Below are 20216 nucleotides of genomic sequence, written 5' to 3' on the forward strand. Positions count from 1 at the left end.
AAATGAAGGTTTAAAAAACCCAACCAACTCAATTAATGCAGAAAAAGCATTTGACAAACTCCAATACCCTTTCTTGACAAAAAATACTCAGAAAACTAGGAATAAAAGGAAACTTCCTTAATGTGATAGATGGCATCTATAAAAGTTCCACAATTATCATTATACCTAATAGTGAAAGACTGAATGTTTTCCCCTGAGATGAGGAACAAGAAAAAGATTTCTACCATCTCCACTCCTATGCAACATCGTATTGGAGATTCTGGCCTGGGCAATTATGTAAGGAAAAGAAATAAAAGGCATCCAGGTTAGAAAGGAAGAATTAAAATGTTCCATAGTCACAGATATCATGATCTTATATACAGAAAAAAAAAATACATACAAAAATTTAGAGCTAATAAGCAAATATTTCTGTATACTAGCAATGAACAAATCAGAAATGAAATAAGAAAGCACTTCTATTTGCAACAGCATCAAAGAATACTTTTTTATACTTTCCACTTCTTCATACTGAGATTTCCCATTTGTTGGGTCAATGTTATCATATTCTTCTATAATTTAAATCATGTTTCCTTCCATTCTTTTAACATGTTTATAATAGCAGTTTAAAGTTTTTATCTGCTAAGTCTAATATCTGTGCCTACTCAGTTTCTATTAACTGCTTTCTTTTCTCTCAGTATAGGTTCCATTTTTTTCTGTCTCTTTACATGTCTCAATTTTTCATTCAAAACCAGACATTTTAGATAACATATTGTAGCAACTCTGGAATTTGATTTACTTTTCAGAATTGTTTTTCAACTTTAATCTCCCTGGCCTTAAATGGTAGGATATGAGTCCCCTGAAGTTTGAATGTCTCTGCTCAAGTTTTAATTCTTATTCATATTTGTTTTTAGCCTGGCTTCCTAGGGAGGTCAACCTGTGTCTAAATTGCTTAGTTTCCAGCTCGTTATTTGGGCAAAGATATGCTCAAACATCTCAAGTCTGCTCTCCAATCTGTGCGTGGGATGGGAAAAGCATATTCAAGGCTTATACTCAAGTCTGCTTTAGCCCTTGCTTTCTGCTAGATACTCTCAAGTCTCCCCTGCACATATGCATAGTTTCAGAGTAAGCCAAGGATATGTTAAGAGCTTATTATCCCTTTATGGTTCTCTCTTTTCCAAGGTCTGCCTGTTAAACTCCTAGCTCATCCCCCACTCATCCCAACTGGCACCACAACATGAGACTTGCAAATATGTAGGTTTTCACCATTTTTTTCCTAACAAGTTCATCACTTTTAGTTGACAAACACAGGTTGTTACCTATTGCCCCAAACTAAGTTACCCTCTTAAGACACCTAAGCTGCTGGTTTTCCAAACTCCTGATTCTTGCCAAACGTACTGGGGTTCGAGGGTACAGTAGGGGCCTCATTCAAGTGTGGTGTAGACCTCCACTATTCTTACCTGAAGCTCTAGTAGTTTTCCTAAGAATAAATGCGTCTCATTTTGTTGTGTGCTTTTGGTCGATTTCCAAAGCCCAAATAGTTTTGGGCAATTCTTCCTAGTTATTTTACATATATATATATATATAATTTATATATATATATATATAAATATATAAAATTTATATATATTTGTTTTGTGTTTGTGGAGAGGATTCACCAAACTCTTCATGCAGCCAAAGCTGGAAGTCCCTCTCTGGTGGATATTTTTAATGCTTGTTCCCCTCATTTTATAGATGAGAGAATTTAGAGAGATTTAGAGAGACTAGATCATTTGTTTAAGGTTAAAGGACTACATGGCTTTAAAGGGCTAATTTGTCCCTTAACAAAGAGAAGATTCGTGGAACATAGTCACTGGAACCAAGAAACATCTTGTTTAAAATATGTCCGACTTTCGATCGTACCTTCTTTGAACCTTAGTTTTCTCCTTTGTAAAAGTGAGAGGATTGTTATCATTAACACAAAATTGACTAATCTAGATAGATCTAGATGGGTCTTATTTATTCAGGTGAAAGGAAATTAATAAGTGAGTAAAGATAAAACCAGTACCAGCAAAGATGGATAAAAGTAAAAAGGCAAAATACTCAGCTAAAATACCAATGCATATTTAATAGATCTTTGCATATGGCTGTGGTAGGCAACCTACAAAATGGCCCTCAATGACCCCACCTGCTGGTACTTACATCTGTGTAATTCTCTCCTCTTGAGGGTAAGCTGGATTTACTGACTCACTTCTAATGAACAGAGTATGGCAGAAGAGATTAGATTAAGAAAACTGTGGCTTCCATTTTGAGTGTTCTCGACTCTGTTGCTCTATGTGATTAGCCCTATGGAGAAGCCCAAATGGCATGGCAAGGAACTTAAGCATCTGGCCAACGGCCAGTAAGGACGTGAGGCCTGCCAAAAACCATGCAAGTAAGCTTGGGTGAAAATTCTCAAGTCCCAGTTGAGTAGCCCCAACAAACACCTGAATATAACCTCATAAGAGACCTTGGATCAGAAGGACCCAGCTAAGCCACAAAGGGATTCTAACCCACAGAAAATATGAGATAATAAATGTTTGTGGTTTTAAACTGCATAATTTGTTAAACAGAAATAATTAACTAACACGTGTTTAAATATTCCCACTTTTCTTTCTGTCATTAAAATGCTATCTCGCCCCTATCCTAACTCCTCAGAAAAAAACTACTATGCACCATGCTATTTTCTTAACTCATTTAACAAACATCTGTGCACATGTACCTAGGTTTCTGTGGAAGACACTAAGACATGAGATTTATTCACTGCTTTCAAGATTATATGGTCAAAGGCATTTCTGAATTATCTTTGGATTTGCATCATCTGAATTATCTTTGGATCAAATTAAGAACATTTCAAAGGTTGCTTTGAAGAAAGAGAACATAGGTCTGTAAAGGACTGGCCTGGAACATTTTTGCTAAATAAGAAAGAGGAAAAAATGACAATGAAAAAACTGAAATGGCACTTGCATCAAGCCAGGAAATTGCTTACTTTAACACAGGCCTGTTAGCAATGTCTTGAGTGTGACAGAAGTCCAAGCCAAGTAGGTACTCTAACGCTGTATTAGATCGAAGGATCTATCATCTTATATCTTGTTGCTCTTTCATCACTGCCCTAATTTATAGGGTTGAAAATGGGTTACTCTTTTAATACAGGTGGTCTAGCCCTGGAAAAGGGAAGAGGAAGCAAAGGACAAGCAGCTGCCTTTTATAGTGTGATCTGGAAGTCATATACATTGCTTCCACTCACATTCTATTATCCAATATTTAGTCACATAGCCACCCCTATATGAGAGGCTAAGAAAGTCTCTCGTTAGGTAATCATGTGCCTAACTAGAACACGATGGGTACTGTTACTAAAAAGAATATAAGGTGAATGGATATTGGGAAACAACAATGACTTCTAGTCAGGACCTGGGTTGAAAACATGCTTAATATTCTTGATCTTTACTGGCAGATCTGGACAATGCAACTAAGCTATTAATTATCAGAAAATGTACAAGCCATATTACTGATATAATCTGAACTAATCACTACCAGGCCAATATCCAAATATTTCTAAAACTTGAAGATTCTATTTTTGACTGAGGCATTGACATAAGGTATCAGAAGATACTTCAGACCAAAAAAACTTCCAGAGAACGTATCACTGCTTAACATTTGGTCATACATATCCCACAGACCTTTACAGTACTTAAAAATCAACCATGCCAACACCTACATTTGGCCATTTCATTTCTTGATGAAGAGATCTTATGTGCTATCAGATATTACTACAAAAAGGAGTTAAGGCTTATGAGCATGCAGACTGTATGCAAGTTATAGAAATATAAGAAGTAAATCTGTGTAGCTATTTTATATTGACTATCTTCTCTATGTCAGTTTAACTTTTTTGGCCTTTTCAATTTTTTTCCTATATACACCATATCTTGCCTCTTTCTTAGATATTCTACTTATATTGCTTGCCAAAAGCTTGAAAGTAAAATTTACTAAACAGTCTGTTGAATAAAGCACCATTTAGAAAAACAGAGACACAAAACATATTTCTGGTACTTTTTTTTTTTTTTTTTGGCCACACGGGGCTTGCAGGGATCTTAGTTCTCCAACCCGGGATTGAACCTGGGCCCCGGCAGTGAAAGCGGTGTGTCCTAACCACTGGACCTCCAGGGAATTCCCTTTCTGGTATTTTTCTAACCGTACAACCATAGGGAAGTCACAGATTCTAAAACTATTTCCTAATCTGTAAAATAATTTCTCACAATTTAATCATTAAAATTTAAAGCACAGCAAACTAATAAAACCCCCAACTGTTACTACATAGAGTGTTAGTCTATAGCAAAGTCAGGTATTTACACAAGAATAAGTTTTATTCGAAAGCCAGTCACAAAATTCAATAAAACAAGACTTTTTTTAAAGTATTTTGGGAGGAGACACTATGAAATAATGTGATCTTTTGACATATCTCCATTATTCTCTGAGCACTTCCTTGCATTCTGGCTCAAAATATTCCAAGCTCATCTTGTGCTTTACTTGTCCCAGTCCTAGAATCAGTCATTTCTCCAAGGAACACTGATTCCTTTTAGCAGAGAATGATATTTAGAAGCTAAGATCTGGACACTAAGTGTACTCACTGTCTTGCGTATTGCTGCTCAAAGATCCTCTCAGAGGGCAGAGCGAGGGAATGCATGCATGTATGTATGTAACCAATCTCCCATCACTGTTGCTAGCTTCTTCCACCACATGGATGCCCTTACCACATCACTTGAACACCAAATTGGCCAAGACTTGGGCAAGATTCTTTATTTCTAATTGAAGTATAGTTGATTCACAATATTATATTAGTTTCAGGTGTACAACATAGTGATTCAATATTTTTACAGTTATACTCCATTTAAAGTCATTACAAAATAACGGCTATATTTCCCAGTGCTGGACAATATATGTTTGTTGCTTCAAGATTCTTGATAAGCATAAAACAGGATATTTAACCAAAGGTAAGTAACTTTTTAAGAAACTATTATTTTAATATTAAATGCTTCCATATTTGCCTTCACATATCTTCCCTTACATTCCCTATCATTTATACAACTTGGTATCTTACGTTGGTAAAGAACAGCTTAAGGTTACTCCCCTTGACAGCTACTCTTTACAAGGCACCAAAATGTATAGCCTTCTCAAAATGAGAAGAAAAAAAATCTCACCTTTTGGTAGCCTGATTTGATTAAATTATCCAAGATTACTAGGCATTCTCCAGCAAAGAACAATCTTGAACCTGACTTCCTAAGGACACTCCATTTTAGCACTGGCTAAACCATCCCTAGAACTCCAGAGCCATACTTCCCAGAATTTATCTGGTACTGGAGCCTTAAGTCAAAGCACTCATGAAAAGCTACATGTAACTTAGCTCCTCTTACCCACTAGTAATCTACATTCAAAGCTTTAAAAAGTCGCATCACTTTTTTTCTTCAACTCCCATTGTCATTGCTTTTATCCTTGTTTTCATATTTGAAAAAAATAGATCAGATACATAAGCTTTCCTCCAAAGCACACTTCTCTTATAAAACTCTTCCTCGATCACTAAAGCAACCTGTTCATAATAAAGCTATAAAAATACAAATTTAACAACTACTGATACATTATCAGAGATGCATTCATGGTGAAGTGGTTTTCTAATGATGGTGATAGATTTTGGGTCTCTCACCTGGTTTCCTTTGGAAAGAAATAGTCTGCTGACAGAGAGCAAGATATCTAAATATATACCATACAAAGCCTCTAAAATTTAAATATAGATTCAAAATACCCAGTTACTCAAATAGCTACTACTTAAAGAAAAATATTCCATTGCTATCATTTGGTAAAACTGTTATAGTAGATCCACTATATAAAAATATAATTGTGATATCAGTAGGTAAGGTTGCTTAAAGTAATAAAGGCAACAGGTAGCAAAGACTGAAGCTAGCTTATGTGATCCAAAACAATCCATTTACCAGTCCAAGATCATATGTAACAGGCTTAAGTACTTTAGAAAATGCTATTCCCACAGTTGACCTTTGAAGAGCCAGTCCCTGCTTCTCAAATTTCTAATATTTAAAGACACAATTCAACCTTACAGACCCAATTATAAAATTAGCCTCTGACTCATAATGGTTAGATGTTGGCTGGTGTAAGCTTCCCCCCACTCCCTAATTCAGGAATCTCTTTCATAAATTTCTGAGAGAAGACTATTTAAGCCCTTTTACACCATATGTTGAAAAGATCTCTAAATCTGGAAACACTGAGCTGGGTTCTAGCCCAGGGTCTGCCATTCACTATCTGAAATGTCTTGGGGTAAGCCATATCACTTCTACAGGCCTGTTTCTTCATGCATAAGAAGTAGGGAGTGACAAGATGACCTCAAAGGTCTCTTCCTGAAGTTACATAACTATGATTTCCAATGAAGTTCACCATTTTAAGAAAAAATTCATTTCATCTTTACAGAGCTCCTACAGTTAGAAAGGACTTTTTAAATTTTCAGAAAATCACATTCTTCAACCCTGAAATTCCACTTCTTGAAATCTACCCTAGAAAAATGACCACATGTGCATAGAAAACATCTATTAGCATTGTTTACAATAGTAATAAATTGAAAACATCCAATTATACCATACTGAAATAAATATAGTATGGCATAATACTATGGGATACTATACAACAGTTAAAAAGAATGAAGGAAACCATATACTCACTAATTAAAAAAAACCCTCCAAATCATACTGTTAATGAAAACAATTGCAGAACATGTACACTTTGATGCCATTTACGAAAGGCTATGAAGTTTTACACAGGGCTCTCTACAAAGAAAAAAATATTCTGGAACTGCACAGTCCAGTACAGTAGCTGCCAGCCACGCATGACTACTGATCCCTGAAATGCAGCTACTGTGACTAAGAAACTGAATTTTAAATTTTATTTCATTTTAACTACTTTAAATTTAAATAGCAACATGTGGCTAGCGGCTACTGTACTCCACAGTACAAGTCTAGAAGAAAAATCTAAACTGATAACAGTGGTTAGTGACCTCTGGAGAGAAAACTAGATAGGAGAGTAGGGGGTGAACCAAGGCCAACTTTTGCTTTACGGGCATTATTTGAATATTTTAAAGCAAGTAATACTACTTACATAAAAGTAAAATTGAAAAAGAAAAAGCCCTATTGATATTGGGCCAAAAAATCTGCCTATGAACCACAGTAGAAAGAATTTAGTTTTCTTTTGCTGTTGCCATACCTGGAAAAAACTGAGCAAGTATGGTAGTTTGAGTCAACTTCCCTAAAAACATCTTTGAATCACATTTCCTCACGTCTCTCTCCCAAACTCTCTCCCCTCCACATCCCCCTTTTCTACAACTGTAGTAACTTCTGGTACAAAGGCCGCAGCAATACAATTATAGAAGTTATCGCCCATTATCAGGGGAGTAGGACATACTTTCTAATGGGGATAATGGATTTGTGCCTCTCTATGCAACAACTCTCTGGTACTGTAAAGAAAATTGTCATAGCTCCCTAAGTCTTCTCTTCTCCACGCCTAAACAGAGCCAGAAACTCTTCACCATCCAATGGCTCTACTGTGGCTCAAAACAACAACTCAGGATAGAAACACTCCTTAGAAACTTCCCTTACTGGCATGGCATATTCACCCAGAGTCTCAGCCCAGACTTCCTAAAAACCTGGTCATTCACTTGTTCATCAATATTTACTGAGTGCTATTAAATGCCAGGCACTGTACTTAGGGGAGAAGATAGAGCAATGAACACTATCTGTGTCACCAGAGCCTCTGCCCCCCAAAGTCTTATCCCCAAAAGTTCTACTTCGGTTGGTAAACACTAAAAAACTTCGATTTCAATTCATTCCAGACAGTCTGACTCACTCTGTGCTGAACACCACCAGGACCATGAAAACCACACAGAGTATCTTTATCCAAGTTTCTAATACAAGTAATGGAAATCTATATAACATGTCTAAATACTCCAACACAATAGGTAAGTCCAATGAGTAATTTCCCCAAATGTCCCTTAGATCAGGTTTTCAACAGTCCCTAGCAAAAATGTGGAAAAGAACAATGTAGCAAATGAAATAAACTTATTCTATATAAGTCTCCTTATTATGAAATCATGTCCTACCACCTTTTTTTTCTTTCTTTTGTTTTTGTATTAATATTCTCTATTTCATGAAATAATAATGGTTTAGGTAGAAAGTGGGAAGTACCTGGTTTTTGTTTTGTTTTTAAACAGTCTTACTTACCAAAAAGACAGCAATCAAACCTCTACACCAAGTATTCGCTGATATTTAATTTGTCCATGTCATCCACTAATTTAAAAGGTTCAAGAATGTTTCCTCCGCCCTAAAATGCACACCCTGAACATACAGAGGTGGCGATTACTCCTCCAAAAATACACCTCTGTAAATTAAACAATTACATTTGGACACAAGGAAAAGGTAAGCTTTCCCACTCCTTTGCTATATTATTTACAAAAATATTAATATCACAATAAAACAGACCCAAACACACAGGATTACAAATATGCAAAAAGTCTAATCAAAGTATATTGTTGACAGTATATAATTATACTGTCAACAATTATAATTGATGACACTTACTTCAGTAACAATAAAAGTAGCCGAATTCTTATCTAGGTTTTTCTATCTAGTCTTAAATATCATCCACACTGAGTAACCAGGTTTATATTTATTAAGCTTCAGAAAGCTGCAGATGTGGGGGTGGGAGAGAAGAGAGAAAATGAGGGAAAAAATAACTTTTTAATAATAGCTTACTACAAACTATCACATAACTACGTGACTAGCACTAGCATTGACAAAATTGCAAATTTTACTTAGTAGTTGCAAGACAAGGCTCCCACAAGACACCTACCTCTTCCCCCACTCATCTATCCCCCAACAAAAAATACATTTGTCCTTACCTTCTGGTAATCTGTATGCTTTTATGTAAGGGTTAAAATGTACAAAGGTAATACAACACAGCATAAATAAAAGGGTTTTCAAGTCAGGCAGGCCTAAATTCCCCAGATCTGCCCCTTACTGTCTGTGTGTGACCTTGGGCAAGTCATTCAACCTCTTCAAGCCCCACTAGACTGTAAGCTCCGTAGGAGCAAAGACCACTTCTGCCTGACTTACTACTGTAGGCACATGGCACTGAAATATCAGTGTCTTCTTGTATAAAGTAAGGATGTTAACAATATTTCTCTCACAACGTTAACTGAAGGATTAAAAGAGATATTATGTATATAAAGCTCTGGCACAGTGCCTGATCATGGTAAATGATCAATAAAATTAACTGTTTTTGACATCAACTAGCAGCTATCAAACCTGAAAATACTGTTTGAAGACTTTCAAACACTAATATACAAAGTCTTCACCCAGTCAGTGTAAACTGCTCAAGTGATAAAACAATATTTCACACAAAACTTACGAATAGTTTCTAAACCACTGGGCTGGGAATCTAATAATAGATGAACCCTGAATTATGCGCAACAGACCCAAGCTATTAAAAGACATTTAGTAGACTCCAAGTTTTTCTACTTCAATAATATGCCATAGGCATCCTCCCCATTGGCTTCCCAATCTCCCCTTCGGACGTCTCCGGCTGTCAGGGAACCCCCTCCTCCGTGCTTAGAGGGAGGAGAGAGAAAACCTCCGAGGCGGGGGCCGGGGTTGGGGGGCAGCGCGCATCCCCGCGCCACTCGCCCGGACCCACCTTGAGCAGGATGGATGGCGGCAGCTGATTGATGTCTGGGGTTTCGGGGGATGGCTCCCTATGACAGTCGCACGGATTTTCGGGGGTCTCCTGACAGTCCGCGTCGCCGCATTCGTGGTGCTGCTGGGCGGGCGAGGGGGCGGTGCCCCCCGCTCGGACGGCGTTCCCACCGGCCTCTGTGGGGGCACCTTCCGAAGTGGGAGAGGAGCGCTGGGAGCAGAGAGGCTGCGGTGGCTGCTCTGGGCCCTGGCAGCAGCCGGCGTCGGGGGGCCGCGGCGGCGAGGCGCCTCCCCCCGCAGGTCCTCCTCCTCCTCCGCTGCCGCCGCCGCCGCCGCAGGCCCCCCCGCCACAGCGGGGCTGCTTACAGGGGGTGCAGGCGGGGACCCCGGCCCCCTTCCGCTTGCACACCATCTCGGGAGGCGTGGGGGGCTCGGCCGGCGGCGGCGGCCCCCGGAAGAGCTGCACGGCGGCAGGCGGCCCCAGGAAGCGCACGGGCCCCAGGCTGGCCAAGAAGAGGCTCCGGCCCTGCTGTTCCCAGGCGGCTGCCGCGGCCAGCCCCAGCTCTTTGCAGCAGGAGGCGGGCGACGAGGCCGAAGCGGCGGCGGCGGCAGCGGCGGCGGCCGAGGATAGCAGGAAGCGGCGGGCGGCGGCGGCGCAGTCCTCGGCGGCCAGGGCCGCGTAGCGCCGCGCCAGGTGCTGCGAGGAGGCGGCCGCGGCGTAGGCCCCGTCCCGCGGCGGCGGCGGCGAGAGCGGCGGCTCCTCCTCTGGGCCGGCGGGGGCGGGCGCGCCGGGGCTGTGCACGATGAAGCAGAGCATGCAGGGCCCGCGGAAGAAGCAGTCCCGGCTCCGGGGCGCCGCCGGCTGGGGGGGCGCCTTGGCCGGGGTCCGGCGGGGCAGCCTGAGGAGAGGGCGGCGGCGGCGGCACCAGCTGCAACAGCGAGGCCTCTTCTGGCTTGGGCGGTTACGCGGCTCCTTCGAGAGAAGGTGGCCCATATAGAAGGCCCCGAGGAGGGGGACCGGGATAGAGAAGTAGGGAGGCCCGGACAGCCGGGCTCCCGGCAGCGAGGCAGGCCCCTCTCTGGCTGGGCCTCGGGCCCGCGGCGGGCGGCGGGGTCGCCCGCCTTGCGCACACACACGCACACACACGCACACACGGGCACACACGCGACGGTGGGGGGGGGTGGGCGTCAGCTGCGGGCCGGTCTGGCGCCGGATGGGGGCTACATGCTTTGCCCCGGGAAGCCGGGAGAACGATGGGCGCGAGCTTTGGGGACGCGACGGAGGGAGCGAGCCTGCCGGCTCAGTCAGTCAGTACGGCTGCAGGGGGAACGCGGGGTCCGGCTCGGACCATTTTAACTGCGGCTCCGCTGGCGGCGCGCGCGCCCGCGACACAGCTCGGAGCCGCAGGAGCGCGCGACCTGCTCGGGGAGGGGGCGGAGCCGCGGCAGCGGCGCGCTCGGGGCGGGGGCGCGGGCGCCCGGGCGCCCGGCTGCTCACCCGGGACGGGTGGGGACTTCTGGGAAGCGGGCCGGCGAGGGTGCGGGGCTCGCGGGGAGCTGCGCGCGCCCTTCCCTCCCGTCGCCCAAGGTTTCGCGTAGCCCACGCCCCTTTTGTGGGGCGGGAGGAGAAGCTTCCGAGCCAGCTGTGTGGCATCCGTTTGCACTGCCGCGCTGACGTCTCTAGGTATAAGTTCAAGGACTGCCATTGGCCGGGAGCCGCTCGACTCTTTCTTTCACCCCCACCTCCCGACTCGGAGACCCGGGCCACGAAGAATAGGTAAACTCGATTCCGCCTGAAGGCCGACTTGGGTCCCCGGCGGCCCCTCGGGTGGAGTGGCAGATGCGCGGCCCTGGGCTGGTGAGGACTCTAGTTCTCACGTAAGGAACTAACAGCAGGTAGTGCGGCACTGCAGTGTTTCTCCACTTGTTTGCATACTTGTTGCTTGTGACAGACTACTGACTTTCCATAACTTTATTTCAGAATGAAAGCATATATCAAATTATTTATACACACCAGAAAGATAAACAGTTTTTTCAACCCAGTTAGTCATCCAACATCCCAGGCTGCAAGCTATGGATGACTTTATCGTCTGCACCCTCCAAGTCCCATCTATCCATCCATCAGGTACAGTACTTTAAAAATGATTATGCAGTGCCTGCTCTAAGATAAAAGGTTCTAGGCAGACTTGGGAGACCCAGATGAAAAAGAGGAAATAGTCTTGGCAGACAACCCTTTAGAAGATTTGCCTACAATGAGACCAGAGGAAGAAGGCAATAACTAGGAGCAGTACCTGGTGTTGAGAGAAGGTTAGTTTTCACAAGGGAGAAATCGGGAGAGGCTTTTGCAAGGAATTGGACATGCTGATGGGAATGAGCCAATATAAAGGAGGAAGTAGGGAAATGAGAAGAGATAATACAACAAGGCCCCTGAGAAGATGGAGTGACGATTACCTTGGGAGGGATACCGTCTTCACTGTGACTGGAAGGAAGGAGGAAAAGATAGATCAAGGTTGAATACAGATAGGTGGACATTTTTGGCAAGAAAGTGAAAGAGTTCCTTTCAAATGGTCTCTACTTTAAGTGGAGCCTGGTTACATACTGAAGGGTGGAAGGTGGCCGATGTTTTTAAAAGCTACTAAGGGTAACTGAGAGAACTGACTGAGGAAGCAGTATTGCAATATTCAAGGCCTGTCAGCGTAGAAACCTTTGTTTGAGCATGCCTGACTTTCCCACCACAGTGGCCAGCCTCACCCCACCTTCACCCAACGTACCATCAAACCTTTGCTAATAGAGGCCTCTTTGTCAGGAATCACTTTTATTTTTGGTCTGCCAGCATTCAGGGATCTCCCTTTCTCAGCTTAAGAACAGTGAGATGGAATTCCAAGAAACCTAGAGGCAAAGATTCATCAAAGGGTTTAACATACATTTCTATCAAGGCACTGCCCAAACTACATTTACCTGCAGGTATTATCCACACAGCTTTCATCCCTCTGACTTTAAAGGATTCTTTCAGGGCCCCAGAGCTTCACTGGTGAGGAAGGGAGGTTAGGAGTGACAGGGTTACCTGAGGCCTTATAACAAATCCTTTGCATCTCTTCCAGGCTACACTTTGAGCAAAAGGAGAGTGTGTTCTAAGCCTTTTTATTACTCTCTCTGTGTCAAAATTGTGGACCCATTAGCTTCATATAAATTAAACACACATTATGACCTAGCAATTCCACTTGTAGGTATTTATCGAAGAAAAATAAAAGCTATACACACAAAAAGACTTGTGCAAAAATGTTCATAGCAGCTTTATTCATGATAATTAAAATCTACAAACAACCTAGATGTCCATCAGTAGAAGAATGGCTAAACTGGTATGCTCGTTCGATAGAACACTACTCAGCAATTAAAAGGAAGGGAGGGAGGGAAACAACATGAAGGAATCTCAAAAAATTTAGGCTGAATTAGACCCTGGAGTTGGAGGCCTAGAATTTTTACCTGATTTTAACAAGCTCCCCATGTGATTACTACACAAACAGCCTGGCACCATGCAGACCTATCAGAACTACACATAAAATCTAACTACAGCTTCTTGTTTTCAGAGGTGAGGCAAGTGACTGAGACTTTTGAAGTGGTTTCTGAAATATACAGCACTGGTTCTTCCAATTCCAGAGCCATTCAGCCACAAGCAGGTGGCTGCTGTACCACAGCATGTAGCAGAGGGTTTCATATGTTTTAATAAGGATTAAGCTACTACTGTTGCCACCAGAGCTATAATGAGTTTTAGAACTCATTACCCTAAGTGATAATACTGATAAGTATTCTAAATATTCAGGAGATAGAATTATGAGTAAGAGTAATAAATTGCAATTTAGAGATAATTATAGCACTGGATGGCCTTTTTAATGAGAAAAAGGAAAGCAGCCTGAACAACCAGGAGCTGGCCTGGAACTATTTGCTAGGCCTTGGTGTTACTGGCATTCTCAACTAGGTTTGAGTGTTCTGTTGTACAAAAACAATCTCACAAAACATCAACATCGAACATGGCCACTCTGTGATCATAACAGACAAGAAAAAAATAAGATGCCTCTGTAATCATGTCTGAACACAACCAACACAAGAACACTCCAAACCACAAAAATGACCAAACATTCTGCCTAATATATGTGATTACTGTTTCTTGACCAATTACAACCTAAGCCTTGCTCCACTCTTCCTACCTTCTAGATAACAATTATTAAAATATCCAATCATAGAATAACCTCTGCTTCCTGACAGCATCCAATCCAGAGCAAAGCCTTAAACCTTCCTCAAAATCACCAAACACAAGTCCAATCCTTTAAGTCTTTTACACCTTTTTATTGAGACTCTCCACAATTCCTCACATGTGCTATGTGCCTTTTTGTAACAAGTCAGTAAACTCAACTTGGTTCAACTATGGGTGTGCTCCTGTTGGTCTTTGGCTGGAGAGCATTAACATTTGTTATAATGAAATGTCACCACCCTGTCTAAAATTACTCCCTCTTTATGCTGTACACCTTAAATTTTATAGTGCTGTATGTCAATTGTATCTCAATTAAACTGAAATAAAATTACACCTTCCTTTACTTTTCCTCTTACAGTGCTTTTATTTTCTTTATATCTCATTAGCACGTGTCTGTTTTGTTATATTTTTCACTTTTAGTCTCCAGTGGAAGAGTGTAAACTCCATGAGCACAGGGACTTTGCTCAGTTTTTAGGAAGATAATCTGGCAACTGTATAGAAAATGGACTAAAGTAGGAAGAGGCTCTTAGCAGGAAGACCAGTTAAGACTGTTTGAAAGATCAATGGATGGGCCTTAAAAGCATGAATTAAGGCCAGCATGGTGGAGATAATGAAGTAGGGGTGGGATTGAGAAACATTTTTTATGTGGAGTTTTCAGGATTTATTTAGTAACTTACTTATGAATTAGGTAGAGAGGAGGGGATGATGGGTAGGGAAGAAATGAAGAACCCCAAAATAGCAACATGTATATTCATATGACTTATTTCAGTGTATAACATTGTGGTGAAATAATGGATTCTACAATATAAAATATTTACATATTTGAATAAAATTCAAACCTGGAGTAGATATGTAGTATAACAGATTCACACTGAAAGCCAGCACATAAATTTAAAATGTTGAAAACAGTTTAAAATAAAAGCCTTTTCTTTCTTCTTTGCTGATACAGAATATATGTACTCACTTTGAAATTCACATTTGCCTATAAAAACACACCCACATATAAAAACTTTTCATGCTTACAGTTGGCTAATGATGGTTGTTATTAATGGCTAAAACATCCTATGGCACCAGTGATGTAAGTAGAGATCAGTTAATGTGCCATTGGTCCCACTGATTGCGGTAGGTGCAGTGGATGACCTAGAAGGACACTCTGGGGGCAGAAGACATTGTTTATGCATCTGGAAATCATGCAAAACCCCAAGTGTTCAATAAATTTAATCCATTATTGAATTGCGTTTTTGCTGCAATACTCAAAGATAAAGATAACTTAGCAGGCTTTCAGAGAATTCCCTTAAGGAACTGATCTGTACTCTTTAATAGTTTGTTTCAGGCACAATATAAAAGTGCAACTGGTACGTCACTGGTTTTCCCTCAGTTCTTCCCATGACTGATTCGTGCTCATCTTCCAGGTCTCAGCCCAGGTACCACCTCCTGTCACAAAAGCTTTTCCCTGGTGTCATACCACCCTGTTCATTTCCTTTACAGCAGTTACCAGAGTCTGCAGCTGTGGTATTTTCTTTTAGTATTAGTTGACTATCACCAGAATTAAGGCCTACTTTGTTTACCCTTGAATCACCAGCACCTAAAGTCGCTAATCAGTTGCACTTTAAAGGGAAATTATTCTGGGTGGGCCTGATGTAGTCATGTGAAATCTTTAAAGACTGTCTGGAAGTCAGAATAAAGGAGATTCAAAGCAGCAGCGGTTGCTTTACCTTTGGCCTTAAAGAAGCAAACTCTCACGTTGAGGAGAGGGCTGCACCTGGCTGATAGCCAGTGAGAAGACCAGCCCTCCATCCTACAGAATTCTGAATTCTGCCAACAAATGCATAAGCATGGAAGAAGAGCCCGAACAACAAGGGAGCACAGCCCCACTGATGCCTTGATTCCAGCCCCATGGGAACCTGATCAGAGACTCCGGCTGAGCCCACGCCAAGATTTCTGACCTACAGAACTATGAAATAATAAAAAGGTGTTGTTTTAAATCACTCCATTTGTGGTACTTTGTTATTGTGGGAATAGAAAATGTATTCATCAAGCAGTCCTGTGAAACTAAGACTTCATGCAATTTAATGGGAGAAAGAGAAAGTGAAATGATCAATTATCCATAACTCTCCGAAGATTAATTTAAGCTCATGAAAGGAAACAATTAACCAAGAGTTAATACAACGAATTCATTGTTCTCCCACTTTTATATAAGTTAATGTGGTAATTGAGGCAAATGTAGGGGTTTATTTTACTTTTTTTTTTTTTTTTTTGCTTAAGATTCACATATTTATCTTTTCCTCTATTTAAACGAAATTAATACAACACAAAGATGTTCTACCATGTTTACATTCCCTCAATTCTGTGCCCAGCTATCTCCTATAACTGGTATTTCCTTATTTTCAACTGGTAAAATAGGGCCTTTAGAAAGAATTAAGTTATGTGTGACTCCCTAACCAATTTAATGTTTTTCCCTCTTAAGTTTAATAACATTTTTGTTTCTTATTGTATAATTTTAGAATAGTTATATATGTGCTCACAATAAACAAAGAAAGGAGAGATAATAATATTTACTTTTAGTGACTCAGAAATGGCAAGCCACAATTCTAAATGTTGACAATTTGTGGTATCAGTATAATAATCAATCAAATGTCTGTACTCCAAATTTGTTTGCTCCACTCCCAAATCTGATCACAAGTATCAGGTTGCCCCTTCCTAACCTGTTCCCTTTATAGTATGGGTTTTATCTCTCCTTCCAGAGATAAAACAGTCATAACCAGGATCCACAAACTACGGGGATTGAAAGAACCATTCAAGGTGTCATCCCTCCTGGGGCAGGTGGGAGACAGAGGAAGAGTGGCTGGAGTGGTGATGTGAAGTAACTCCCACCTCTCCTCTGATCCTCTTTCTGATACGGCTGGCTTCATTAATCCCTGGATTATGGGATTTTTCTTGTTTTATGTTGCCTCCTTAGCCAAGTGATAAGATGTTATTCTTTGTCGCCACTCAGGGAGTAGATACTTCTCTTTGGATATAGAAAGGGATGATAAAGTACTTTTTTCTGTTGCGGAGCACAGGCTCCGGACGCACAGGCTCAGCGGCCATGGCTCACGGGCCCAGCCGCTCCACGGCATGTGGGATCTTCCGGGACCGGGGCACGAACTCGTGTCCCCTGCATCGGCAGGCGGACTCTCAACCACTGCGCCACCAGGGAAGCTCTGATGCATACTTTTTAAAATCAAAAGAATGCCCCCCCCAAATTGAGCAAAATGTCAAAATTTTTAAATGAAGACAGGACCAGTAATACTGTTTTTCCTTTTTCCCTTTTGCCTCGGGCTCCAGTATGGCTTGGCAAGGCTTTGCTACATTTTACTGCACCCTGATCCTGGCCCTGTTGCAAAGCTAAAAATATTTACTACTGGGCTTTTATAGAAAATTTGTGAGCAAGAGTGTTAACCAACCATACAAGCTTCCTTGAGTTTGCTATTCAAACTTAAGCACTAAGCATTGAGGCCACAAATAAACTTCTGACTGGGAAATTTCATAAGGAATCTTGGACTGGAATCTTAAAAGCTACTATTATTTGTTATCCTGAGGCTAAGAAATCAAGTTCCCAAACCTCTCTCCACCAGATTTCTTCTGCAGTACCTATAAATTTAATGACTTCCACTCTTTTAGAGGTCCTCAAAATAGACTGTTTCCTCGCTTACCAGAAAATGACATTTTCTTATCATTTGTAGGCATGGGACCCTGAAAGTCAATTTTCCTAGGTGGGCTTAACAGGTATTGGTCCTGTATGTAAAATCAACCTTCTTTTTCCATAAAAATGACCTGTCATACCTGATTAAAAGGGCATCATTCTCAAATCATAAATTCCAAGTAATTTGTCCAATTGTATCCTGATATAAAGGCAGATAGAGTCTTATTGAATGTATGCAAATAACTACATTATCATGAAAAGCAACAAGACTTAGTAAAAGTTTCTGAATTTGGGAGAGCCAGTAAGAATCAAATACCATGTAAAAATGTTTAATTTAGCTCACAAAAGCAGTCTAATAAGTTGTGTGGGTTATAGATTGCTTAAGAAGAAAGAGAAAGGGCTTCTTCATATATCCAAAAAAATGAAACAGTAACACAGCATCAACAATATTCCAAACAAGGGGGTTTCTGAACAATATTCCAAAAAACTAGCCATAGTAATGTTTCCCCCCTCACTCCATTTGGTCCTCTGTAATTAATTTTTGCTTTGCTGGATTTTGGACAGCAGTCTGCTCTCTGGACTAAAAAGAGTTCTGGAAATTCTGACTCAGTTCGTTGGTAAGGTCTGAAAGTTATCTAAGTGATATCAACTCAGAAGCCTGGGCAAGAGTCTGTTTTTTGAAATGCTAGTATTTTGAAGTACTTGTTATGGTCCTTTCCCACTAGTCTCTAAGACTGTCCTTATTTATTGAAGACACAGACTCTGGGCTGTAACTTATAACAGAGTCCTCAGGCAAGCATCAGATTACAAGAGATAGATAGATGATAGATAGATAGATAGATAGATAGATAGATAGATAGATAGATAGATAGATAGATAAATAGATGGATAGATGGATGGATAGATAGATGGATAGATAGATAGATAGATAGATAGATAGATAGATTAGATAGATAGGTAGATACGAAGATAGAGATAGATTACAAAGACTCAATGGCTGTGGTTCATTTATTACTGTGGCTAATAATAACGGAATGAAAGAAAGTAAAATTCTCTATTGGGATACAATGCATACTATTTCAAATTTTGGTCTGATTTCTCCTGAGAGTAAAATCCTATTATAGATAGCAAGGGCACTGGCAAACTTCTAGGGACATTCAATAAAGAATACAAACTCTGAAAGTTATCTCAATATTTGTCTATACAAACCTATTCTAGAGAAGAGTGAACATCTCTCCTGATATGACAACTCTTCCCATCCAAGTCTCACAATAGGAACATCTCAAACAAACCTAATTATTTTTAGCAGCTCTCTTTTTATAAGGTGAGAAACCAAATCTTTGTGGTTTTCCCAGGAAACTTTTGCAAATCCAAAGACACTTTTAGGTGTATAAGACATCCTGAAATTTTTATTTTAGTTTTTCTAAATTTAGGGTTCTCATTTGGGGAAGGCAATTTCCAAAGAATTGGCAGAGGATAAGTGGACACTTCATTAAGGTAGGATCATGGGTTACTGAGCAACAATACTTGGTTACTTATTTAATCAAAATGACAATAAAAGATTTTAAAAGTAAATATATAAGGTAACATGAATGTAAAGAACATTAGTTCTTTCAAAAGTAAGAAGACTTTGTTCTTTTTTTTTCTTAAATAAACAAGATTATTCTGATAAGCCACAGAATCTCTGCTATGTAGGCAGAAAACCCAAAAGGTAAAGAATGAGCTTTCATATTACAATTGAAGGTTATTAATCAGTGAACCAAGGAAGTAAGCCATTAAAACACAATAATCTTTGCTAAAATTTAACATATCTTATAGCCTCTTTACAAGCTCAGGTATTATAAAACCAAAGAAAATAAAATTCACTTTCCAAGTTTTCCCCATTACACTATTTTATATTCTGGAATAAACTGACCCTTTTCTTAAAGACTGTATTAATCCATTTGGGCTTGATGGGAGAAATTTTCACATATTCAGGTATGGAGAAGTCATTCTGGCTTATGTGAGATTTGGCTTGAACTTTATGCTAACTCAAACAGCCTGTTTTATGGCCTATATCTGCTTTAACCATTGAAGAAAAGAATGCAATTAAAAATCAAAATGGAGTTATTGTGGTTCAGGCATTCAAAATGGAGCCAGGTGGCCATTGTGAGTGTGGTTTCAGACACATTCCTGCATCACTGAGAACTTGAATTTTCTGAACTGCATCAGTCTCAAGGACAGCCTCAGCCATTCTCAAAACAATATGCTAGCAGCTGCCAGATGCAATCTTACAGTCTCAACGTCTCCCCTTGTAACTAGGCAACCATTTTGGATCCTTGCTTAACAAGCACCCTAACTTCCTGTCAGCTCCAATCCTAACACTTGACAAACAACTTATGTAATTCTGTGGGTTTTGTCTTTATAAGCCTCCCCTGTTTTGTAGTCCAGAGGAACACAGTGCAAAATCTCCTTGAATCTGTCTCTCAGGCTACAGTCCTCAGTTTGGCTCAAATAAAACTCTTTTCTATTCCTATTATGGACTGGTTTATTGATTATTTCTGTC

The 20216-nt window shown here is 40.7% G+C and overlaps 1 protein-coding gene across 1 annotated transcript in view; it reads right to left on the reverse strand.

Annotated features, from left to right (window-relative positions):
- The window catches only part of FBXL17 (F-box and leucine rich repeat protein 17), a 478538-nt gene extending 467427 nt beyond the window's left edge, over positions 1-11111 (reverse strand). Inside the window, exon 1 of the mRNA XM_030869915.2 lies at positions 9739-11111. Coding sequence (XP_030725775.1) covers positions 9739-10731 — 993 coding nt within the window. The 5' untranslated portion in view covers positions 10732-11111. The remainder of the gene's footprint in view (positions 1-9738) is intronic.
- Between the last annotated feature and the right edge of the window lie 9105 nt (positions 11112-20216).

The sequence above is a fragment of the Globicephala melas genome, chromosome 3 (assembly GCF_963455315.2).
Source record: "Globicephala melas chromosome 3, mGloMel1.2, whole genome shotgun sequence".
Taxonomy (NCBI): domain Eukaryota; kingdom Metazoa; phylum Chordata; class Mammalia; order Artiodactyla; family Delphinidae; genus Globicephala; species Globicephala melas.